At 33.9% G+C, this 22,345-nt stretch overlaps 1 protein-coding gene across 8 annotated transcripts in view; it reads left to right on the plus strand.

The window, feature by feature from the left end:
* Positions 1 to 22,345, plus strand: part of Cadps (calcium-dependent secretion activator 1) — a 794,056-nt gene that overhangs the window by 763,918 nt on the left and 7,793 nt on the right. For all 8 annotated transcript variants that reach the window (XM_081761521.1, XM_081761520.1, XM_081761523.1 and 5 more), the window contains 3 exons: positions 12,261 to 12,386; positions 13,683 to 13,787; positions 18,282 to 18,427. In XM_081761521.1, the coding sequence (XP_081617647.1) occupies positions 12,261 to 12,386; positions 13,683 to 13,787; positions 18,282 to 18,427 (377 nt within the window). The remainder of the gene's footprint in view (positions 1 to 12,260; positions 12,387 to 13,682; positions 13,788 to 18,281; positions 18,428 to 22,345) is intronic.

The raw sequence follows: 22,345 nt of genomic DNA on the forward strand, positions 1-22,345 counted from the left end.
TCTCATGGCTATTGCTAATGAATACGCCTTATTGTAGGCTTTATAATGGAACATTTATTTATGAAATATAAACAAAATTCTCTGTCTATTTCTGAATCAAAAGATCCAATATATTTCAGTCAAAAATTTTCTTGTAGGCCTTATATCTGGTGAACTACATATAATGTAGCCAAGCCCAAACTATCACTTAACTCAGTATGATGTGCTTATTCCGTAAAAAATGCGAAAACTTGATTTAGGGGCCGTTCAAAAATTTTGTGGACCCTGATCCAGAAAGTAATTATTAGCCAAGATCACAATATTTTGAGCATTTTTTATATCATTCCTAAAATTCTTGTTATGAGAAAATCGTTCAAGAATAACTCACCCCAAGAATAAGCCATTCCTTCTGGATTTTTCCCAGAGAATCGAGCTACAAGATTGTTAATGAAATATTGATTTATGAAGGATAAACAAAATCGTTAGTGCCGTTTACGAGAATATATATAGTAAACCACATTTATTTTGGGAGATAGAAAGAAAATTCTAATAACCCTCTGAAGAATCTCATAAAAAACTTGTGTTTAAAATTTTGCTGAGATACGTTGAACGGTATGGCCTCTAGGTGAGTGTATATTAGGGCGAACAGACATCTAAAAATCACTTTTTATCTTCGAACGACGATAGAAGGGAAGAAAGTATGGTGATCGTGACATAAATCAAATTCAAAATTTTAACGAATTTACGCATTTAGTGGTCCTTACAAACAGATAAAGTGGTTTCTGGATGTCTATGCATCTGCTCGTCCATCCATTCCTTCTGATGTAAATGTGTTCGCTCGTCTGGAGGCCATACTGTTCAACGTATCCGCACCAAATTTTAAACTTAAGGTTTCTGTTAGATTCTCTAGAGAAGGTTGAATTATATACCTCTAAAATCACACTTAATTGTTCGCATACTTCCACAAAACATAGAAACACCAAATTTCGTATACTTGTTCATCATGTGATGTGAGTAACGGGAAAATTCCGATATCTTAAAAAAGGCAACATTTTCCATGTAAATGAAGTGTCGAAATTTTTCGTCGTTTCGAAATGCTGGTTTTTATAGTAGTTGCAGACATAATAGAAACGTCATATTTTGTCAGGCAGTGAAGCTAAACATAGTTTGTGCTAGAAAAAAGAACATTACAATTCGTTTTCTTTTGGAGGCACAAATCGAGGAAATGTGAAATTTTTAATGGCTGTTGCTAGAATTTCAAAATTTCGAGTGCATGTTTATTCTGATGCGTAGTCTCCGAATGCGTACTTAAAATTGAAAGAAATAGTCATCTTCGGTGTAAGAAAGTGCTAGGAGTGTTTTATGGGTGCGTCCAATTCTAGACAACTTGTAGATATGGTACAAACACGAAATTGCGTTCAAATGTGTAGATTGCAGCGTAAGGGGAAAAATCGGACATGTTGGAAAAGTCGCCATCTTCGATACAATATGGCGGCTGAAAAATTTGAAACCATGAAAATTGTAAGTTGTGCTCAAGGTAGGTAAGTCAGGTTCTCGCATATTATTAAAGATGATGTGTAGTTTAAGTGAAGAAACAAATCATTGGAGAAGTCGCCATCTTGAATGCAAAATTGCCACATTTTTGAATTACCTTCATTTGGCCTGTTACGTGGTATGTTGAGGGTAATAGAACAAACAGAAATCAACGTAGTAAGTTGGCTCTGCGGTAAAGCGTCTGCTTTCTAACTAGCAGGTCTGGGTTCGATTTCCAGGCGAACCTTGTTTTATTTTGCGTTTTTTTTCTTATCACCGTTGCTTCGTTTTAGCAAAATAGTTTCTGTTGGTATTGCGTGAACAAAATATTTTCGTTATTACAGACATAGACGGAAAGGATATATTTATACGGTAACTGTTAAGATGGTCTCGAAACTAGGCAGTATGTTCGTATGAAGCTTCGAGACGATACTCAACTACTTAAAAAGAAACATATGTAGCTTTAGAGATGGGGCATCACCAGTGTTTCTTTTAGAAACAATGTTCCGGGGGATCACAGTTAGTATTCCCAGGGGCACTGCTGATAATATTCTATTTATTATTCTATTATACACGTATTATTTGGTCTCCTGCGGGGGCACTCTAAGAGCCCCAAGGAGGCAGTGTACCCCCCAAAAACATTTTGGAAAAAACATTGAGCATCATTTCCACGATATAGTATCGAGACGAGACAAAAATACATTTTGTCTCGCGAGAATAGTGTGTGCTTCAAACCGGAAATGATTGCAAACAATCTCCCTTTTTATACTAGTCGTTTAGATACATGCGTATACCAAGTTTGAAGTCTATACCACAACTGAAAAAGTATAACATTATAAATTTTAAGGAAACACACACACACATACACACACACACACACACACACACACACACACATATATATATATATATATATATATATATATATATATATATATATATATATATATATATATTGACACCTATTGACAATTGTCTCGTCGGCAGCGTATATAGATATAATATATGAGATACGTGGAAAAGTGCCCCTTTCGGTTCAGTAGTTTGTGTGCAGGAGCGGTTGGAATGAAATGCGATGTATAATAGAGTCAAGCTTATAGGCAAACAATATATGCTATAAAAATAAACTTTCAAAGAAAGAAAAAGTGAGAAAAAAATTGTTGGGAATCGAACCCAGGTCTCCTGCCCAGTAGGCCCACGTCATTCCCCTACACTACTGAATTTCTTAGATTTTCGACTTCCTACTTACTGCTGCCATAGTACTGGTACGTAGCGGGCCGGCATCTGTGGAATTATACCTCTAAAATCGGAATAGTAATCGGGTTATATATGCGTTTTTTAGTATCATTAAGGAAATGATGTCTTGTTATTTGATTGTAATAAGAAATGACAAAGACAGCATTCTAATTCACTGTTATACTACTATGCAAAAAGTGGTGTTGTTTAAAATGCTATAATTTTTTTTTTAAAAAAAGCCTCCAATAATATTCATATTCTAAATTACCTACTAAATAATCGTCTTCATTGAAAATATAAGAGTAAAGATACAGGAAGACTGTATGTAATTGTCCAGTATATATAAACATTTCAAGAAGTCTTGCTGCCCAATAAGTACATTTGTACCAAAGGACACCATTATAATACAGTGTACTACATTAGAGTGCAAAAACTAGTGTTGAATCAAATGTTATGAACTAATGTTTTAAAAGCCTTAACAAAATTCATATTTGTAAATTACCTACAAATTGTAGTCTTCATTGAAAATACAAGACAAGAGATACAGGTAGACTGCAAGAAATTGTCCAGTAAATATGAAATATTTCAAAAAGTCTTGCTGCAGGTAATATGTACTACTATGCCGAAGGTTTCCATTATAAGGGACTTTTCTACATTACCGTGCAAAAGTAGTGTTCTCTCAAATGCTACGAACAAATGTTTAAAAAGCCTCCAACAATATTCATATTTGTAAATCACCTACAAATTGTAGTTTTCATTTAAAATACAAGAATAAATATACAGGGAGACTGCAAGAATTTGTGCAGTATATAGGAAACTTTTCAAGAAGTCTTGCTGCAGGCAATATGCACAACTATGCCCAAGGTTTCCATTATAATCCACTGTACTACATTACAGTTCAAAAGTAGTGTTCACTCAAATGCTATGAAAAAAAATTAAACAATTTCCAACAATATTCATATTTGTAAATTACCTAGTAAATTGTAGTCTTCATTGTAAATACAAGAATAAATATGCAGGAAGCCTGAAATATTTTCCCACTCTTATATCACTGATATGAATTACTCTTCCTGCAGGTAATATGTACAATTAACAACAACGACACTAATACATTGTACTAAATTACACTGCAAAACATAATATTAAAAAATGCTACGAATAAATATTTAAAAGGCTACAAAAATTCACATTTGTAAACAGTGAGTGTTTCCGGAAAATGCAAGGTTTAATTGGTAGGCTATTGCACGACAGTGTCCGCTGTTTATGTTATAGAAAATAAATTCTGTTATTGTCTCTAACATGTATAGATGTGCGCAAAGTGTACATAATAAGCCATGTACATGATTGCCAGAGTAGAAGTAGTAATAGAGCTCTTTCTAATAAATTGTATGTTTGCTGTTCAAAGTTAAATGGAAGAGGAAGCCTGATGGCAAAGCGAGCTTTAACGAGTTTTTTCTATCTCCAGAATTAAAGATAGTTTACAGAAAGGTAAAAATAAAATAACTTACGACTTTGATGAAATGGGGTTTTATGGATATTGAATATTGTTGGTAGCAGCCACATATACGTCAGTTTTGAGACGTCCATTTTCAAAGATGTCCACAGCAAGAAGGTTACTTGAAGAGAAACAATAGAAGCGTGTCTGGATAGTTGTTGTTGTAGGAATCAGTGGTCGAAGTTAGACGGTATGCGGTGGTATGCCATACCGCCTCTGGGTTTTCACTGATGAAGGCATACCGCCTCTGGTTTTCAGTGATCAAGCCATACCGCCACTGGAGAGTAGTTGCTAAATATCTTTAATAAATCCATTTTTATACATAGTAATAGATGAATAATTTTCTACGTAAAAAGATTTTATTTCTTATTTAGAAATAATTTCTAAGTTGACAATACAGACACTTTTGTTATCTTTCTCTTACCTTTTGTTTTTAAAATGAGTTATCTTCAAAGAAGTTCATCTAGTTAATATTTTGATGTGCCATATTGAGTTGTTTCTTTGTTATGAATGTGTGTGTCTTTCCTGAATGCATATAAATGTCGTGCTTTGAGTATGGGCGGATTTAGAGGTAGTCTTGCTGAGAGGGGCGGATCTTCCGGAGGTTTGGAAAACCCCTCAGTCGAGTGGAAGGTCCAGGAGATTTCCCGCAGGAAATTGTTAATTTAAAAACTCGGTTTTTGAGCATTTTCGTGTATAATTCTCTATAATACAATATAACGAGATTTTTTCAGAAAATTGTTGGTGAGAAATCAAAGTCCCTCCACCCCTCACCCTCACGTAACTACAGAGAAGATGTCCAATGGTCTTCAGTCACTATGTAAATAGAAATGCAATCTTTTGAGTACTATACCCTCACTGTATTTCAACATTTAGATAGCCGGTATGTCGAGTCAAAATCGTAATAAAACATGCCGCCTCTGCTTTTTTTCCACTTCGAACACTGGTAGGAATAGATCCAATGCTGGCTAACCGTGGATCTATATTAGTTAAATGTAGTATGAATGAAACCAGAGGATAGTTTGAAGTACTCATGAACACAGTATTTGTTCTAAACGTCCCACAAATAGGTCGGAACACTTAATTTTTTGTGGGTATTTTCAAAGATGAAATTGTTCGTGGTTAAAATCAGCGTGCTAATACTATCACAGTGATTCTGCATTCCAACATGGCTCTTACCTGCACACATCAGAACTATTCTGTTGTCCTTTACTTTTTCTTTTCTTTTGTTAGTACTTCTATCTGATGAAACATTTAGCTAAAGTACGTATAATACACTAATAGTACGTGTATTAGTGTACTATTTTAATGTGTGTGCTTATATTTTTGGATCGAAAGATCCAACATATTTCAGGCGAAAATTTTCTTGTAGGTCTTATATTTGGAGAACTACATATAGTGTACCCAAACCCAAACTATCACTTAACTTAATATGGTGTGCTTATTTCTTAAAAGTATGAAAACTCGATTTAGGATCCGTTCAAAAATTTTGTGGCCCCTGATCCAAAAATGCATCAAACATCATGCAAAATGTTGTAGCCAAACCTAAAGTATCAGCTAACTCACTATGATGTGCTTATTCCATAAAAAAAATATGAAAACACAATTTAGGGCCGTTCAAAAATTTTGTAGGCCCCTGACCCAAAAACTAATTATTGGACAAAATCGTATCTATTGATTTTTTTTTTTTTTTTTTTTATCACCGCTAAAATTCTTCTTACACTATTTTCTTCTAATTCATATTCAATTCTGACTTCAAGATTCCTTCGTTCTAACTATATATATCGAAATGAAATAAAAATAAAATTGAGCAGTATTTAGTTTGCATGACAGCTATAGATAAAAGAACATTATAAAGGAACTAAATCTACAGCTTCTAAGCGTATCAAAGAATAGCGTATGACCGACAGCCACCATTGAGAAATATATGTGTTTTCTTTCTCTTTCCTTCTTCTGCGCAGTCTTGAAAGCGTAGATAATGTGTACAGTATTTAGTTTCATCAGTGTGATTTTGTCCATAACTATCATGTTAGGTATTTTATTTGGTTCCGATTTATATGTGCCCATGCTGGAATTCCTTTGCTCAAAAGTATATGTATTTATATTAGGGTGGTCCAAAAAATTTTTTTGCGAATTTAATTTCGCATAGTTGCGAATATTGTTCCTTTCCTACAAGTATATTTCACTGCAAAATATCAACTCAATTGGATATTATTTAGGGGTCGCTCAAGCGACACGAAGTTGTGCCATAGGATGCATATAATTGTCGTATACGAGACATATTTTAGGTTTAAAAATTCAATCCTTATAAAGTAAATTGTACTTTTTGCCCTACAAAATGAATTTAAACTTGCAAATAGCTATTACCAAAATTACCATTCATTGATTTCAAAATAAGTGAGATACCTCTAAATATGTAGTTGCTGTCTTTTTAAACAGAAAAAAATAAGGTTATTAACGAAGTTGGTAATTTTTCAGTGTTCTTTCGAGCGTCTGGAACATGCTTTCTGTGGTCCTCAACAACCTGAATTAGGCTCTGCATTTCACTTTCTTTCTTTGTGATTGACTCATTGAAATTGGACATAACAGCCACTGAACGCTCAGCAGTATCGTTGGCAACTTTAAGTAACTCAACGATTCGTTTGTCCTTTTGGAAATTGTCTAAGTTACTCCAGTGCTCGGGATCGCATTGGAACATGAAATCGATGTCAACTCAAAGAGAACGTAAGGCGCAAAGAGAGGCTGAATTAATCAAATCATGAAGATTCTTTGTTTCTAAGCTGTGGAAGTCTGTGAGTTTTATGCCTCTTGAACTCCAATTTTCTTTACAAGCCTTAAGATGATTCATAATTTTCCGCTTGTCCTCGAAAGATAACTTCTCAGAGAACAGTGAGAGTGGAAACTAACTCTGCTCCAAGATACCACAAGTGAGTTCGAAACTTGTTCATTGCAGATCCAGACATAGATTTATTCACTATGGCGTATTGTTTGTTCTGCTTGAACAGAAGTAAGTCGTTGACGGGGGCATCGCATGTCTTGGGAAAGGAAATCCATGCTTTCACGTATATGAGACTTGCAAACAAACACACTTCCTGCAGATTTTTTTTCTTCTTTGACTGTAAGCTTAAGCATTTCGCGGAAAAGGCATATCTTGAAGCAGTATATTACCTTTCCCATCCAACGAGCCATATAGTAAGCACCTGGTGACTTGAAACGGTATTCCTTCTTTGGAAATTCACCAAGTATCAACAGGTAAAGCTCCATCATTTCTTTATAGTCATCACGAGGAACATAGTTATTATCTTCCTTATGCACAAGACAATTTTGTAGAAACATGATAATTTCATTTTTCAGTGTTCGTACATATGGCATGGAAAGGCGTTCGTCTTCCAGCGCCTTAAAATTATAATGCCTAAGGTTTGGCCAAAACTTCTGGAAACGTTGAAACAGTGAAGTATTTGGAGCTCTAGTAGGCCGAAACAACGTGTCAAATACTGTGGAAATGATCAGTTCGTGGATATGGTGCCTGCGAGCTAAATACAACAAATTTCTTCCAATACGTTGTTCAAACAGAATGCAGGCACCTCTCATCGTACCTGTATTAGCAGCTGTTGTATTGAAACTCATGGCCACAATGTCATCCAGCATTTTCCAAAGAACATCAAGTTGGTGCATCGCGTTTGCTTGTGCCTCTCCTGTTCCAGATGGTAGTTTGGCAACACCTAGTATTTTGTTAACGCAATAACCTGTCACAAGTACTGGCAGTTTATCCACAGTTGCTTTTGGATTCATTTTATTTGTTCGATCTTTCATCACCTTACTATCCCAGTGCAAGACTAAGGGAGATTTTTCACTGTTACGAAATTCCTCGCACAAAGTTTTTTCAATGGTCTCCCGATGAGACTCTCGTTTTCACTTCACTATAGAACGTGACAGTGTTCCATCGTCGAGATTTCGGCCATCTGCTTTGGCAATCGCTGCCACAAGTATAGTAAATTTTCTTTCCGAAAGGTTGATACGATCTAAGGTTGACGCAACATCTAAGGAGTTGAGCATGGTTTGGAGGATGCATGATCTTTTAGGTGCATTATCGTCATCACTAAGGTCTAGTTCTCCAGATGCTGTTTGATTTTCCAGTAGCTGCTTTATGTAGTACGTCGGAATTTCAATCTCGTAATCGTTATAATCGTAATGTACATATTCTTCACTACCGTTAATGCCGCTTATAATCACGGGTGACGTACTTGATGATGCTTTCAGTCTTTGTGCTTCTTGTCGTGTAAGCTCTAATTCTTTTTCTTCCCTTTGTATCGCTCGTTCTTCCACCCGAGTTAAATCAACATCAACCTCTGCCATCTTCATTTTCCGACAACTTCTCTGATCTCTCAGGAATACTTTATCCTCCTCAATTCTTATCATACGTTCCGTATCTTTGTGGGCAATATCGAAGAGATGATTACGATGTTCCGTGAATGCCTTTTCTTTGGACTTCTGAGTTTCAGAATTTCGACCTTTGTTTTTCTTCAGAAACTTGTACTCTTCGAACAAAGACTTCATCTTGGATACAATGTTCTGTTCGAAAGCTGTTGGGATACGAGCTTTGTTCCAAATACCAATTAGTTCATCGGTGGTTGCCTTCAGACTCCCAGGAACTGTCATTTTTAAAGGATTATGGTAATGATAAAAAGTTTTTAAAACATCACCTTTCGTAGGAAGAACTAATTCTGGTAACTTTTGTTCAGGTTGACCGATTAACCATAAACAGGTTTTCTGTCGAGTAGCCATTGCAGAAAAGTCTAAGAAAACACTTCAGGCCACTTCACTGTTACTTGTACAACAACCGGATATCACAATTAAATGGTACAGAATGTTAGTAGATCAAGTTCGTAAAAATTATTTCCCCCTATCTCCATTCACAGAAACTTCCACCCCTTTCTTTAAAATCAGTTGCCTACGTTTGCCCTCCTCGAAGCCTAGACTCAAACTGCATAGACGACGTCAATACCAATGTTCTAGGACTCTTTATTCAGCATTGTTTTGCTTTGTATTTGTTTCATTGTTGTTACAGCGATTAAATTTGTTAAAACACTTAGAAATTGTAGATAATTAACTGTTTGTTTTAAGTTTTATGACAATACGTTAATATTAAGGGAGCGATGGACCTTTTCCTTGGTTTACGTAGTGCTTGTAAAATTCCTTTAACAAGATTTAAAGTGGTGTTTCTGAAAAAAACTATGGTTGTAGGCGTAAAAAATAAGACATCTAAGTCCACGCACGACAGCAAGAAAAATCTAGTTTCATTTATGACATGTATCGTTCAAAATTACGCGTAAGCTTCATTTTCATTTTATGTTCTCCAAAATTGTGGGAAGTGAATAATTAATTAGGTGAAATTTACCCGTATTTTAGACGATACCAATCATAAATATAACTCCATTTCTCTACCATTCGTGGACTTATATGTCTTATATTTATGACAACACTAGAAATGCCATTTCAGGCACGTAACCAAGGGGGGTATGGACCCCCCTTCGAAACCAAAAAGTGGAAAAATTAAGGAAGGATTAAACAAAAAGAAACGAGAAAAAGAAGAATTAGCGTTAAAAATAAAAAAGATGCAGCAAGCGTTTGGTTACTCTTTCTTATGAACAGCTTTGTGTGGAAGAAACGGGGGGTGTAAATTAAAAATGGATATTGTTGTAACGGGGTTATTTCATGCCACGGATCCCCTCTCCCCCTATTACGAAAAACTGGCTACGTGCCTGGCCACTTTAAATGTTGCTTTTGGATGAAATTCACAAGCATTGTACAAAACAACGAAAAGGTCCATCACCGCTTAAATGCGAATACGTTCAATATTTCAAATAACAGGTATGGAGCATATTTGAAGGCTTTGAGCGATGTCTAAATATTTTTTACTGCGATGAAATTTTTCATTCAGTATATTTAGACCACATGGATCAAAATTGGCAAACTGTGCGTTTAGATCAGAAATTTTTTTCTTTTCCATTCTATGCTGGACCACCCTAATATATATCCTAACTATATATAAAACTACATGAGCTGACATAAATTATTGAGCACTTCCTGTAGGGCTACAATAATTTAATTTGGCATGATTTTAACTTTCCGGAACTAACACACAGGAAAATTACCAAAAGTGAATATTTTTAATTTTTAGGGGGTCTAAAGAGGGGATGAAAAATTTCCTAGTGTTATTTAAATTGGTCTTTTTTTGGATACATAATCTCATGTTTTAGGTACTTAGGATTGGAATAACAATTTGAAATTCGGTATGCTTGTACGTTTTCGTTATCACTACGTAAATAAATCAGTAAAAATAAACAATTCTAACTTTAGAGTGGTTTTATAGGGAACTGAAAAATCTTTCCCATGTTATTTATATGGAACACCTTTTATACCCCCAAATTATTGAGCACTTCCTGTAGGGCTACAATGACGAAATTTAGCATGATTGAAGCTTTTCGGGACAAACCCACAGAAAAATTGCCAAAAGTGAATATTTTTAATTTTTAGGGGGTCTAAAGAGGGGATGAAGAATGTCACCATGTTATTTAAATGGACCTTTTTTGACCGATAATCTCATGTTTTAGGTACTTAGAATTGGAATAAAAACTTGAAATTCGGTATGCTTGTACGCTTTTGTTAGCATTACCTAAATGAATCATCAGAAATAAAAATTTCCAACCGTAGAGTGATTTTATGGGGAACTGAAAAATCTTTCCCATGATATTTATATGAGACGTGTTTTACACCCCAAAATGTTTAGGCACTTCCGGCAGGATTAGAATGATGAAATTTGGCATGATTGTAGCCTTCCGGGTCTAACCGACAGAAAAATTGCCAAAAGTGAATATTTTAAATATTTTAGGAGTCTAAAAGGAGATGAAGATATTCCTATGCTATTTAAATGGGCATTTTAGATAGTTGAAATAGGAAAAGAAACGATAGACTTGTGGGTTCAAGAGATGCGAGGCCGTAGGCAGAGCAAAGACAGTGTGTGTGGGCGAAGCTCCCGGATGGGAACATTCAGGAAATATGAAGAGCAAGTTCACGAAATTCACTGTTGATGCAGAGGTCGACAGATAAGAAATGCAAAGCCGTAGGCCAAGCAGAGTCAGGGGACAGCTAGCCAAAGCTAGTATATATATATAAGCTTACCAGACAATGGTGAAAACACTAAAACATAACACTAAAACAAAATGCACATATACGCACTTTCACTAAATAGTTCATCAGATAGGAAGGGAAAATTGTAAGAAAAAATTAAACAGCAAAACAGCTCTTAAGCGTTCTTGTTGGTCTTGTGTTGGAATAAAGTTACTAGACTGGGATGGTGATTTTATTCCAATATAATGCTTATCTGGATATGTGACAGCTACTTTTATTTTCTTTAATTTTTCTTCCCACATCTTTGCCGGTTACATGTTGTCCCACCTTATCTCACATGTGATAGATTTGTCTTTGTTCCGGAGGCCCCTTAGCTGTACAAAACATATTGTTGAGTTAATGTTCGAAATATAAATATTGTTTTGTAATTTTCAGATAGCTGTGCTATATGTTTATTCTGTGAAAGATTTTCAGATATCCAAATTCCTAAAGAGGGGCCGCGGTGGTTCAGCGGTAGAGCGTTCACCTCTGGTGCATGGGGTCCCTGGTCCGATCTCAGCTCACGCCAAGTGAACTTTGTGGTGGGCAAACACCGTGTGAGTGGGTTTTCTCGGAGTTCTGCCGTTTCCTTCCACTTTATTAATTCCACCATTTCATTCATTTCTCATCATAATCGTCTCCTTTGACCTATTCGTCATAAACCTGGAATGTAAAACTCAAAGATTTCATTTCATTTTTCCAAATTCCTAAAAATTAATTTATTATTGTAATTTTGTAATAAAAAATATGAATTATATCTTATTTCAAAAAATCTGAAAAATGCCTTTTATATTGTTTCTACGCTTTTTACAGATTAGCAATACTAATAAATGTTCCTTGATTTTAGCAATTACAAAATGTGTCTGGTTCTGGGAAAGAAATGGGTCAGGCTTATGTTAACTTCACCCGCAACTGCATGGACCAAATTCGAAGCAAGGTCAATGATGAGTTGTGGATTCTAAACTTTTTTGAGGTAAGTACAAAGACTAATTACTTTGCAAATTCGTGAATTTTAACGAAATTTTATGTTAGAAAGTTACTATAACCTAAATTTTAATTTCTCACCTAATACATACAAATGAATGTCAAAAAGTGTCAAGAAATACATAATTTGGAATGATGTATTACTCATTAGCTGCGTACATTATTACTAAACTCAGCAACATTTAAAAGCTTTTATTAGAATTCATTTAATTTGCTATTCAAATTCTGAAAACTTATTTATTTGCTGTCCTAAAAAAAAGACAAAAGTATTTGTTAAACAATTCAATTCATTTCATCAGCCTATAAGGAAAGGAAATAAAACGAGACTAAAATCGCACCATAACATTGTATTCCTTTGCATACACATTGAATTTACCGAGCACAAACACCTAAAAGGTAAATGAACCTAACGTCATCTCTTCCCGCTACAAAACCAATTAACGAAAATAGTCGAAGAGAATTGAGGTACTATTTGTCGAACCGAAAGCATTTCGACGTCAGACAATTTGGAAGCAAGAGGTTGCCCCAAGCCAAGTAACCATTCTGGATTAGTGAGAAGTTCATTGCAACGGAAACAATCATTCCAGATGTGGGTCCAAGTTACCATTCTTGAGATTTGCATGTAGCACTATCATTAGCGTCCTGGCAGCTAGACATGATAAGCTGTCTCTGCAATCAAGGAATCTTTATTCTGGCATCGTTTCTGCCAGGACAATTGTGTGACTATGTCCATCTCTTGGACAATTATCTCCAAACCATCAAGGAATTATCGAAGGACGACGCGGATAAAAGAGATATAGGGCTTATTCCTATCGTAAGCTAACGTCCCGTCTTGTAACTCTCCCCCTTTTGCCTTCCATCACGTCTTACCTGTTTTCTCTCATTTTGTAATTGTTGTCTTTCATTTGAGTTATCCTTAGCATAACCATTATATTCTAAATTGCGTGGGAGATTGTCAGCTTCTATCTCCATTACATCCCTTGACTTTGAGTAATTTTAACGGTAATTTCAGAACAATTTCAGAATTCCTTTCTGAGCTAAACAAGCTGACATTCCGCAGCTAAACACCAGTATCAAGACTACTCTTAATACAAATATCTAAGGAAATGAATAAATATTTGTGCATGTGTGCAATTTTCTTTCTCACTTTTCTTGCAATTACCGTTCCTAAATACTAATACATCAAAACTAAATCATAATTAAATTTGTAGAATATTACTAATGTCAAAATGTAATAAATGCTTAATTTTTTTTCCTAATAAACATTATGTGCTTTTCATTTCAGCAATGGTATACCGCTCAAATACAACTTTTATGCAATTGGCTATCTGAAAGGTTGGACCACTCCCTCCATCCATATCAGTGTACCTGTTTGGCACATGTTGTGAAGGTATTACACTTTCTTCGTATATAGTTTGTATTAAAACTTTACTAAAAGAGATTCACATATATATATATATATAATACCAGACAAAAAGACGAAATTGATATAAACCACATCAAAACAACTATTTATGGTGTATATGGTATTAAAAATACGTAGTCCAATCCAAATTTATAACAAGTTACCTAGACATACAAAAGATATAAAAACAACTTAAAAAAAAAAAAAAAGAAAGAAAGAAAGAAAAAGAATTTAGAGATACTTGTGGAAACAACATGTAGAAGGAAGTATTTCTTAGACTCCAAACATGTATTCCATTATGTAATAGAACATAATATGTTACAATCGAAAATTGCTCTTCTGATATCGTACCTTAGTTCTCGTGGGAACAATTAGGTGGAAGTAAAAAACTAATTTATTCTTTTTCTTTTTCAATACTTTTAATTTTTATTGTTTTCTTTTACTATATGCTAATTTTCTTTATTAATGAAAAATAATTTAGATTTCGTTATTTTTTGCTATTATCATTATCTTAATTCTTTGAATATATGCTAATGATATGATATTAAGGTATGTACAGTAGAGTGAAAAAAAATTTTTTTCTTTACAACGTGACGAAAGACACGGTCGTTATCCTAAGCAGCATTTTGCCATGTTGCTAATAATACATGTAATCCGTAAGAATGAGTGAAATACACTTAGTTTCACTATTATTGTTATTATTATTATTATTATTATTATTATTATTATTATTATTATTATTATTATTATTATTATTATTATTATTATTATTATTATTGTTATTCGTTATTAATTAATTTACTTATTCATTCTCTTTGAATACTTTCATAGCAAGCTAGATTAAATTAGATTAAACTCTAACCTAACAAATGCACTTCCTTGCACTTTGTCAAAAAAATTTCCCTGTAAATAAATATCTCTTAGGATAATGACGTATTTATTCCCTTTATCCGCCTTAATATACCAGTTGTTATAGCTCACTGTACACATAATAATACACAATACACGTAACAACTGGCATATTGAGGCGGATAAAGGGAATAATTACGTCACTACCCCAAAAGATATGTACAGGGGAAAAGTCTTTGACAAAGTACAAGGAAGTGTATTTGTTAGATTAGAGCCTAATCACTTTCACAAAGTTGTAGCACACACCACCGAACTAAAATTAGATTATTTTAAAATTAATGTAATGTCTCTATGATGATTCTCCAATAGTAACGGCATTCTTTTGTTTATTTCATATTGGAATATTACTTTTTCTTTATTTGAAAACAAAAGTAGGGACAAAATTATTTAGGTTTATTATTTATTTCTTGATTGTTTGCTCTAAAGTTTTATATTTCATTTACATGAAGAGAATATTGATTTTAATTTTGTTAAAGAAACAACTTTTGTTAGTTTTAGTTTTTTCTTTTCTTTTGTTGCTTTTCAAAGTTTTGTTACCAAAGTTAACAAAGAATTCATTTTGTTTATGTTTACAGCCTCTTAGTGAAGTGTATATATCGAGAGATTTGGAGAGCAGTAAAGTGTTTACCAGAAATTTTGAAACAGTGTATGGACATATACAGGCTGAAACACAGAGGCTAGTGAATGCTGGGAAAATGGTGATTGATAATCTTGGTGGTGATTGATGTCACTCTTAGTTGATAGATTTCCAACATCTTCTGCCTTAAGCTTGTTAAATTATTTCTTCTTTCGTGTTAGGGAGATCTATTTTGAAATGTGTAACTAATATTCACATACTATTTAAACATTTCGGTACTTGTTACATTTGGTTCTTAGTCCTAGTCTTTTTCAGCTTTTGTTTTAAGGATCTTAATTTTGTGGGAAAATTTCAATGTGGATATAATCTTTGTATGTATGCATCTTTGTAGTTTGGAATGAGAATCTAATAAAACAGCAAATAAAACAATTGATGAATTTATAGGCTAATTTAAGTAATGTAATGACATTTAATAATACTAAAAACTTACACGAATACGAATTTCTGAGTTCGTTGTGTCCAGTCAGTTTCCTGTTTAGAGATAAAGCCATAATTTTCATTATATTCTATTTTGACAATTTGTTACCGCTAGTAAGACACAAGCAGCTATGATTTCCGTTACAACTATATCACGCGTTAGCCACGAAACACAAATTGACAGCATAATAAATGAAGTAAACAGGAATCCTAGGTTTATTCCAAGAACCAGCAAAGGGTTTAGTAAATAAGCTAAGTCTTCAAAAATTGTGTAAACACTTCACTCCAAACTTCAATATGCTATCCCTGTTCAGAACTAAAAAAAAAAAAGAAAAAAAGAAAAAAATTTGCCTAAAATTGAAAATATGTTGTCCAAATTTTTAAGGTATCTCATTTTAGAAGAAAAAAAATATTTTTCTTAGAAGTGAAAACTGTAATAGGAATTGGGGACACGGTGGCTAAGTGGTAGAGCGCTTACCTCTGGTGCATGGGGTCCCTGGTTCGATCCCCACCGAAGTAAGTTTGTGGTGGAAACATCGTGTTCATGAATTTTTTGGGGATACTCCCGTTTCCTCCCACATTCTCATTCCACCAATTCTTCCATCATCATTTACTTGCCTTAATCATCGTCTCCCTTAGCCTAAAGGGCATAATCGTGAGACGTTATACTGAAAGATTTTAATAGAAAAATCAAACAAGGTGTCACGATGTATGGGATTACAGTTAAGTATGTCGTCAATCAAGAAGGGTTGGGAACCACTGATACGATATGTATTGGCAAAACTGCAGCACAGGCTATTAATGTTATTGCTGGGTCAGGTTTTGATTTTTTTCCTCAAAATAAGATGTCCTTTAAAAAAAAGAAAAAAAAAAAGAAAAATGACATTTCTCAAAATTTTCCGAGAGTGGATTTTCAGAAACTGGTATTTGGGATTACAAGTTAAATACCACTGACTTTTTTTCCCTGAAGTATATAAGATCAATGTGTTAGTAGATATGTAGGATGGAATTCTTCATTTTCCACTGGATTTTTCATTAGTACTTTTTAAGGTACTTTTTGACCTTTGAAAAGCTACATCACGCGAAAAAAGAAAGAAAAAAAAAAAAAAGAAATAGGGTAGCAGATGTTGCATAACAAAATCAAGCTATTAAATATGCAGATCCTTCCTTTTCTGATTTAGAAAAATTTAAGTAGTTTATCATAAGAGACCAGAAATTAGTGAAAAAATTTGAAAGTGAAATGCCAGCTCTGTGTAAGCACAAAGTATTTTTTCAATTGCAGTTTTATCTTAAAATAATGCAGCAGTAACGAGTTATATTTTAAACAAATTTACCCAAGACTGAATCCACTGTATGATCTTCAAAGAATAATTGATTTTTTTTTTCTTTCTTGTTAATTTGAGAACCATTGAAACATGAATCTACAGTCTGACATGGAATCCGAATTATATTTACTATCCATGATTGAGTATTGTGCATTGTGCTTTTCAAATAGAACGTGAAAATTTTCAACGAATATCGTGAATCTTGATACACGGAGTGTTACAAATTGGCCATCTTTGGAATACCTGAAGCTTACAGTATAGTTCGAATGGAGAACAAAATGTAAACAGAATTTTATGCTGAAACAAAAGCGGTTTTGTATCTGTTATGATACTTTCTCCTTTTCTGCCGGTTTGAATTTAGGTGACACGTAAAATATCTATGACAGTCTCTATAACTCTCGGGCATTGATATGGTAGTTAAGAAACTTAAGTGAGATCTGTGATATGTTAAGTTGTATAATTGACACAATCTGGCAAGCAATGGAATGCCAGCCAATAAAATAGTCAAGATAGACAGTCAAAACATACTAGTCACAAGTACGGAATGTTGTAAGGGACTTCCTTAATTGTACAATCCACTATAGGAAAACGAATTGATACTTGAATAAGAACAGTATGGACAGCTTAAAAAGTAAAATTTTCGGTTGTTTTGAAAACGAAAAAGGTTTCTATTGGAAAAGCACCTCTATCACCCTATAAAGAACAAAAAAGGCAGTTTTTTTCATCTATAGATATGAACAAAAGGGATATTCAAAGTTTACAGTATATATATATATACCATTAAATAAAGATTGGAACACGATTTATTTTATACAATAATATTAAATTGTACAGAATGAGTGAAATATATTTAACATTCATAAATCGAATACTAAACGAAAGAGGTACAATAGTACTCAATGAAGCCGAGTTAGATATGTGCAGAATCTCATTAACAACGATATTTTAGAACTAAAGAATAAATAATTTGTAAAAGAAAAAAAAACATTTCCGTAAATCGATATAAGTAAGGAATAACATTTTTATTAATCAGTATCTTACTGACTTGTATTACATAAAATTGAAATGTGACAAGTTCTCCATACATCATTGATCCTATACAATAATAGATTGTGTATAAGATTTGAATCAATAAGTAAATATTTTATTTTATTGTAAGTTATTATAAGTCCTTTTGTTGATTCATTTCAGAAATTGTATTCAGACTTCGAGCTGCAAGGTGTAATGGAGGATAAGCTAAACTCCAAGACGTATCAGACTGTCTCTCAAAGAATGCAGACCGAAGAGGCCACATGTGCACTTACTATGAGTAACAAGAGAGACAATGAGGATTCAGAGTAAGTTTTATTGGTTTGTGTATTTTATCCTTTGTTTGGTAAATATTTAGTTACGAGGGCCGTCCAGAAAGTAAAGAACGATTGCTCATCATACACGACTCCGACCCCCACCACTGAGATCGCGTGCATGACAGTTAGCTCCTTCCTTCACCTCAGAGTGAAAAAGTCTCAATGTTATGCGGTCACGCTACTTCTATCTTCCAGCGATTCAAAATGGCGACGCCAATCGAAAATCCCACCAAATGTAAAGTATGATGTGTCATTCGTTTTCTGAACGCGCACAAAGTTAAGCCAATTCAAATTTATAGGCAAATAAAGAATGTTTATGGTGATAGTGCAATGAACGAATCATTAGTGAGGAACTGGTACATTATGTTTAATCAAGGAAGGACCAGCGTGCATGATGAAAATCGGAGTAGGAGGCCGTCACTTGTTACGGAAGAATTGAAGGAAAAAGTCTAAGAAAAAATTAAAAAAAAAAACAAAAAAAAAACAGACGTTTCACTTTGAGCACTTTACACGAATCTTCTATACAAATTTCACGATCGCTCCTACATAAAATAGTGACAGCCTGGCTCAAATCTTTGGCGGTAGACGAGTATAACATCGGCATTGAAAAACGGGTCCCACGTTATAACAAGTGTCTTGACAACTTTGGCGATTACTTAGGAAAGTCGAGTAAGGTCCTGTGGCTTTGTAAATGAAGTTTTGTGGTGATACCTTTTGTTTTTATTTAACCATGCCAATAACGTTCTTTACTTTCTGGGCGACCCTCGTATTATTGTTGTTGCTATGAGTTATCTATTTGTTCACTATATCCATTAATAGGCAGTAATCTTGGAGAGAACTAAAGCAATAAGGAATCGATTTTAAGTAATATGGGTTCAACATTTTTTAATGTAACAATACCAGCAAGTTTTCTTAGTGCAGAAAAAAATGTTCTTTTTATTGACTTTTAAAAAATGTAAATCTTTAATATAAGTAGACATCACACTTCAGAGTTAATTAACCGTTTCATTTACTCTCTCATGCCTCTAATTAAATAAAAATAAAATTTCACAAAAACACTTGTAATTACTAATCAATGTCATAGTTTTGGAAATATATCATTGCCTTTATCAAACACATTATGAAAGTACCATCTAAGGCTATTGCTTATATATTTCAGAAAATGAAACGACGTCACCTCTAACAATTGATAAGAATCTTCCTTTCATTTTTAGAGCTCTAAATTTTTAATTAGGTACATATTTCAACTTTTAAAAATGAAATCTTTCAGTTTAACGATTATGTCCTTTAGGCTAAGGGAGACGGACGAATAAGGCAAGTGAGTGATGATGGAAGAATTGGTGGAATGTGAATGTGAGAGGACGCGGGAGTACCCCGAGTAAACTCACGGACACAATGTCGTCCACCACAAACTTACTTGGCCAGAGATCGAACCAGGGACCCCACGCACCAGAGATAAGCACTCTACCACTAAGTCACCGTGCCCCCTTTCTACTTTTAATTCTGTTCAAACTTTCACAATTTTAATGGCTCATCTTTTAATTAGGGTCACAGCTGCGCTATCCCTGTCCTCATTTTCCACAGTACACGGCATGTTGAGTTTTTTGTTCTCTTTCTTCTCTATCCTATCTAATACTTTGTTTCACAAATCATGCAGGCCCCTATTTGGGTAAGTGCTATTGTGTGCTCGAGCACAGGGCGGCAGAATTTAGAGGGCGGCAAAATTTTGGATTTTTTTTTAAAGATTCACAATAAAGTAATATTTAAAACTAGCAACCCGCAGAGTCCCGCACAAGCGCGAGAAAATATGTTAATGTGTTTAATCAAGTAATCTAAAACATGAGAAAAGGAGAAAAAAGTTTATTTGCAAATATTTTGGAAAGAGTTTCTCTTATTCGTTGGAGTAGCTTTAAAACATATGAAAGAATCCACACTCATTATGTCATATTCTTTACATATGTAGTTTTATAAAATGCTTTTTACCAAACTCACTATAATCTTTAATTATGTGATAAGTTCAAACAAACAATGTCAAAAACACTGCCTAGTTTTTTTTTTTTTTTAAATTAAGAAATTCAATCATAATTCAAGTGAAATTATGAAATATAAAATGACATAACGATTGATTAAGAATAAGTAAAATGCATTTTCTTCGGACAGTAAATTAAAACCTACAAGAATAAATTACATGCCAGTATTGAGAGAACGTGTCCCCAATGGATGAGTTGTTAAGCTCTTGCATTGTAATCAAGGGGTTCCAGGTTCAATTGCCGGTGGGGGCAGAAGTCGTTTGGATCCCAAGATAAGTTGTCGGCCCCGTCCTTAGTACATCGTCATCATCCCATGGAAGGCAATGGCAAACTAACATGGGTTCACCTTGCCCAGGGACCTTCGGGCAGAACATCACATCATAATCATCATTGAGAGAATTAAACCATTTAAAATTACGTTGTAACTTTTGTAACTTGTAATACCTAAACTGCTGCTGAACAAGAGCTGGTATGTCTGCAAAATCGCAACTTGTTTCCTTGTTTGAGACATAAGTTTGTGCCGGGGGGCGAATTATTTAGAGTACAGGGGAGCACAATATATAAATACGGGCCTGAAATCATTTATAGTTTCTCCACTTCATTAATCTCTCATGTTCTTCTCTTCTTATGCACTGTGTTCTTTTCATTTTCGTATAATGCTTTCCCTTTCTAGTTCTTATACACATTCTCAATCTGTTTCATGTGTTGATTCTCTTAGATGTTTATAAATCGCATTGTTTTCTCTGCTTAATCTAACGTCGTCTTGAAGTTGTTTAATCCCTTCTTCCAATATCTTCCTTGTCTCTCGTATGTAATTCGTAACACATTTTTTACATTTGTCTTGTACACCACCCCTTCTTCATTTTGTCATTTGTCACTTTTTCTTCTCTTTCCTCTTCGTTGGTTGTTAGAAAAGATCTGCATGTGCAACACGTGCATTTTCTGTCATAATCTGTCGTAATTATATTATTTAAAATAAATATTTCTTGTTGGAAACAGACTTCATGGTGATGGTAGTTAAATTTACTAAGCTGGCCTACTTGAATACTACGTTCGTAAGTCATGTTCAGGTTGCATTAGTTTAAGGTCACAAGGACAGTGCTGAAGCACATGGTCATACAAATCCCAACATGAATTGATTGATTGTTCTCAAATACAAGAACGACAACTACATACCCGGATAACGTTTAAAATATCGAAAATATTTCCGGAATAAATCGCAAGAATATATTACTGTGCATTCACCCACCCATACCTTTCATGCGGAATCGAAGTCTGGTATAGAAATTTTAGTGCCTAGTTTAAATATAAGCTGATCGTTTTTTAGAAGAAGGTAATAAAATAATAAAAAAGGAACATTTTCTTGCGCATACGGAACCGCTATTCCACGAACTGAACATATTAAAATTAAATAAATTTTATTTGTATACGATAAATTGCTCAGATGTACAGAATTCTCAATAAAGATGCAATTATGTTTTAATCACAATTAGTTGAAATAAAGCACTCAGTTAGTACACGTGCAAAGACAAACAAAGAACTTGGAAAACCAAGACCACGATTAAATTATGGTATCAAAAGTACCAGGTACCAATTTATTAGGGCCTGGAACGCCCTTCCCCTGAGTATCACAGAACGACAAACTTTTAGCAAATTTAAGAAACACATTTGAAAATTGAGACAATACCATGTTAGTGTGTCATTATTATTATTATTATTATTATTATTATTATTATTATTATTATTATTATTATTATTATTATTATTATTATTATTATTATTATTTATTTGTTTATTTATTTTCAGAATATCTTTAGTTATAATATTTTATTTAAAGAACTAATCTTTTATGTGAAAATACGACAATAAGTAACAAGAA

This window comes from Thermobia domestica, chromosome 6, assembly GCF_964235325.1.
Source record: "Thermobia domestica chromosome 6, izTheDome1.hap1.1, whole genome shotgun sequence".
Taxonomy (NCBI): Eukaryota; Metazoa; Arthropoda; class Insecta; order Zygentoma; family Lepismatidae; genus Thermobia; species Thermobia domestica.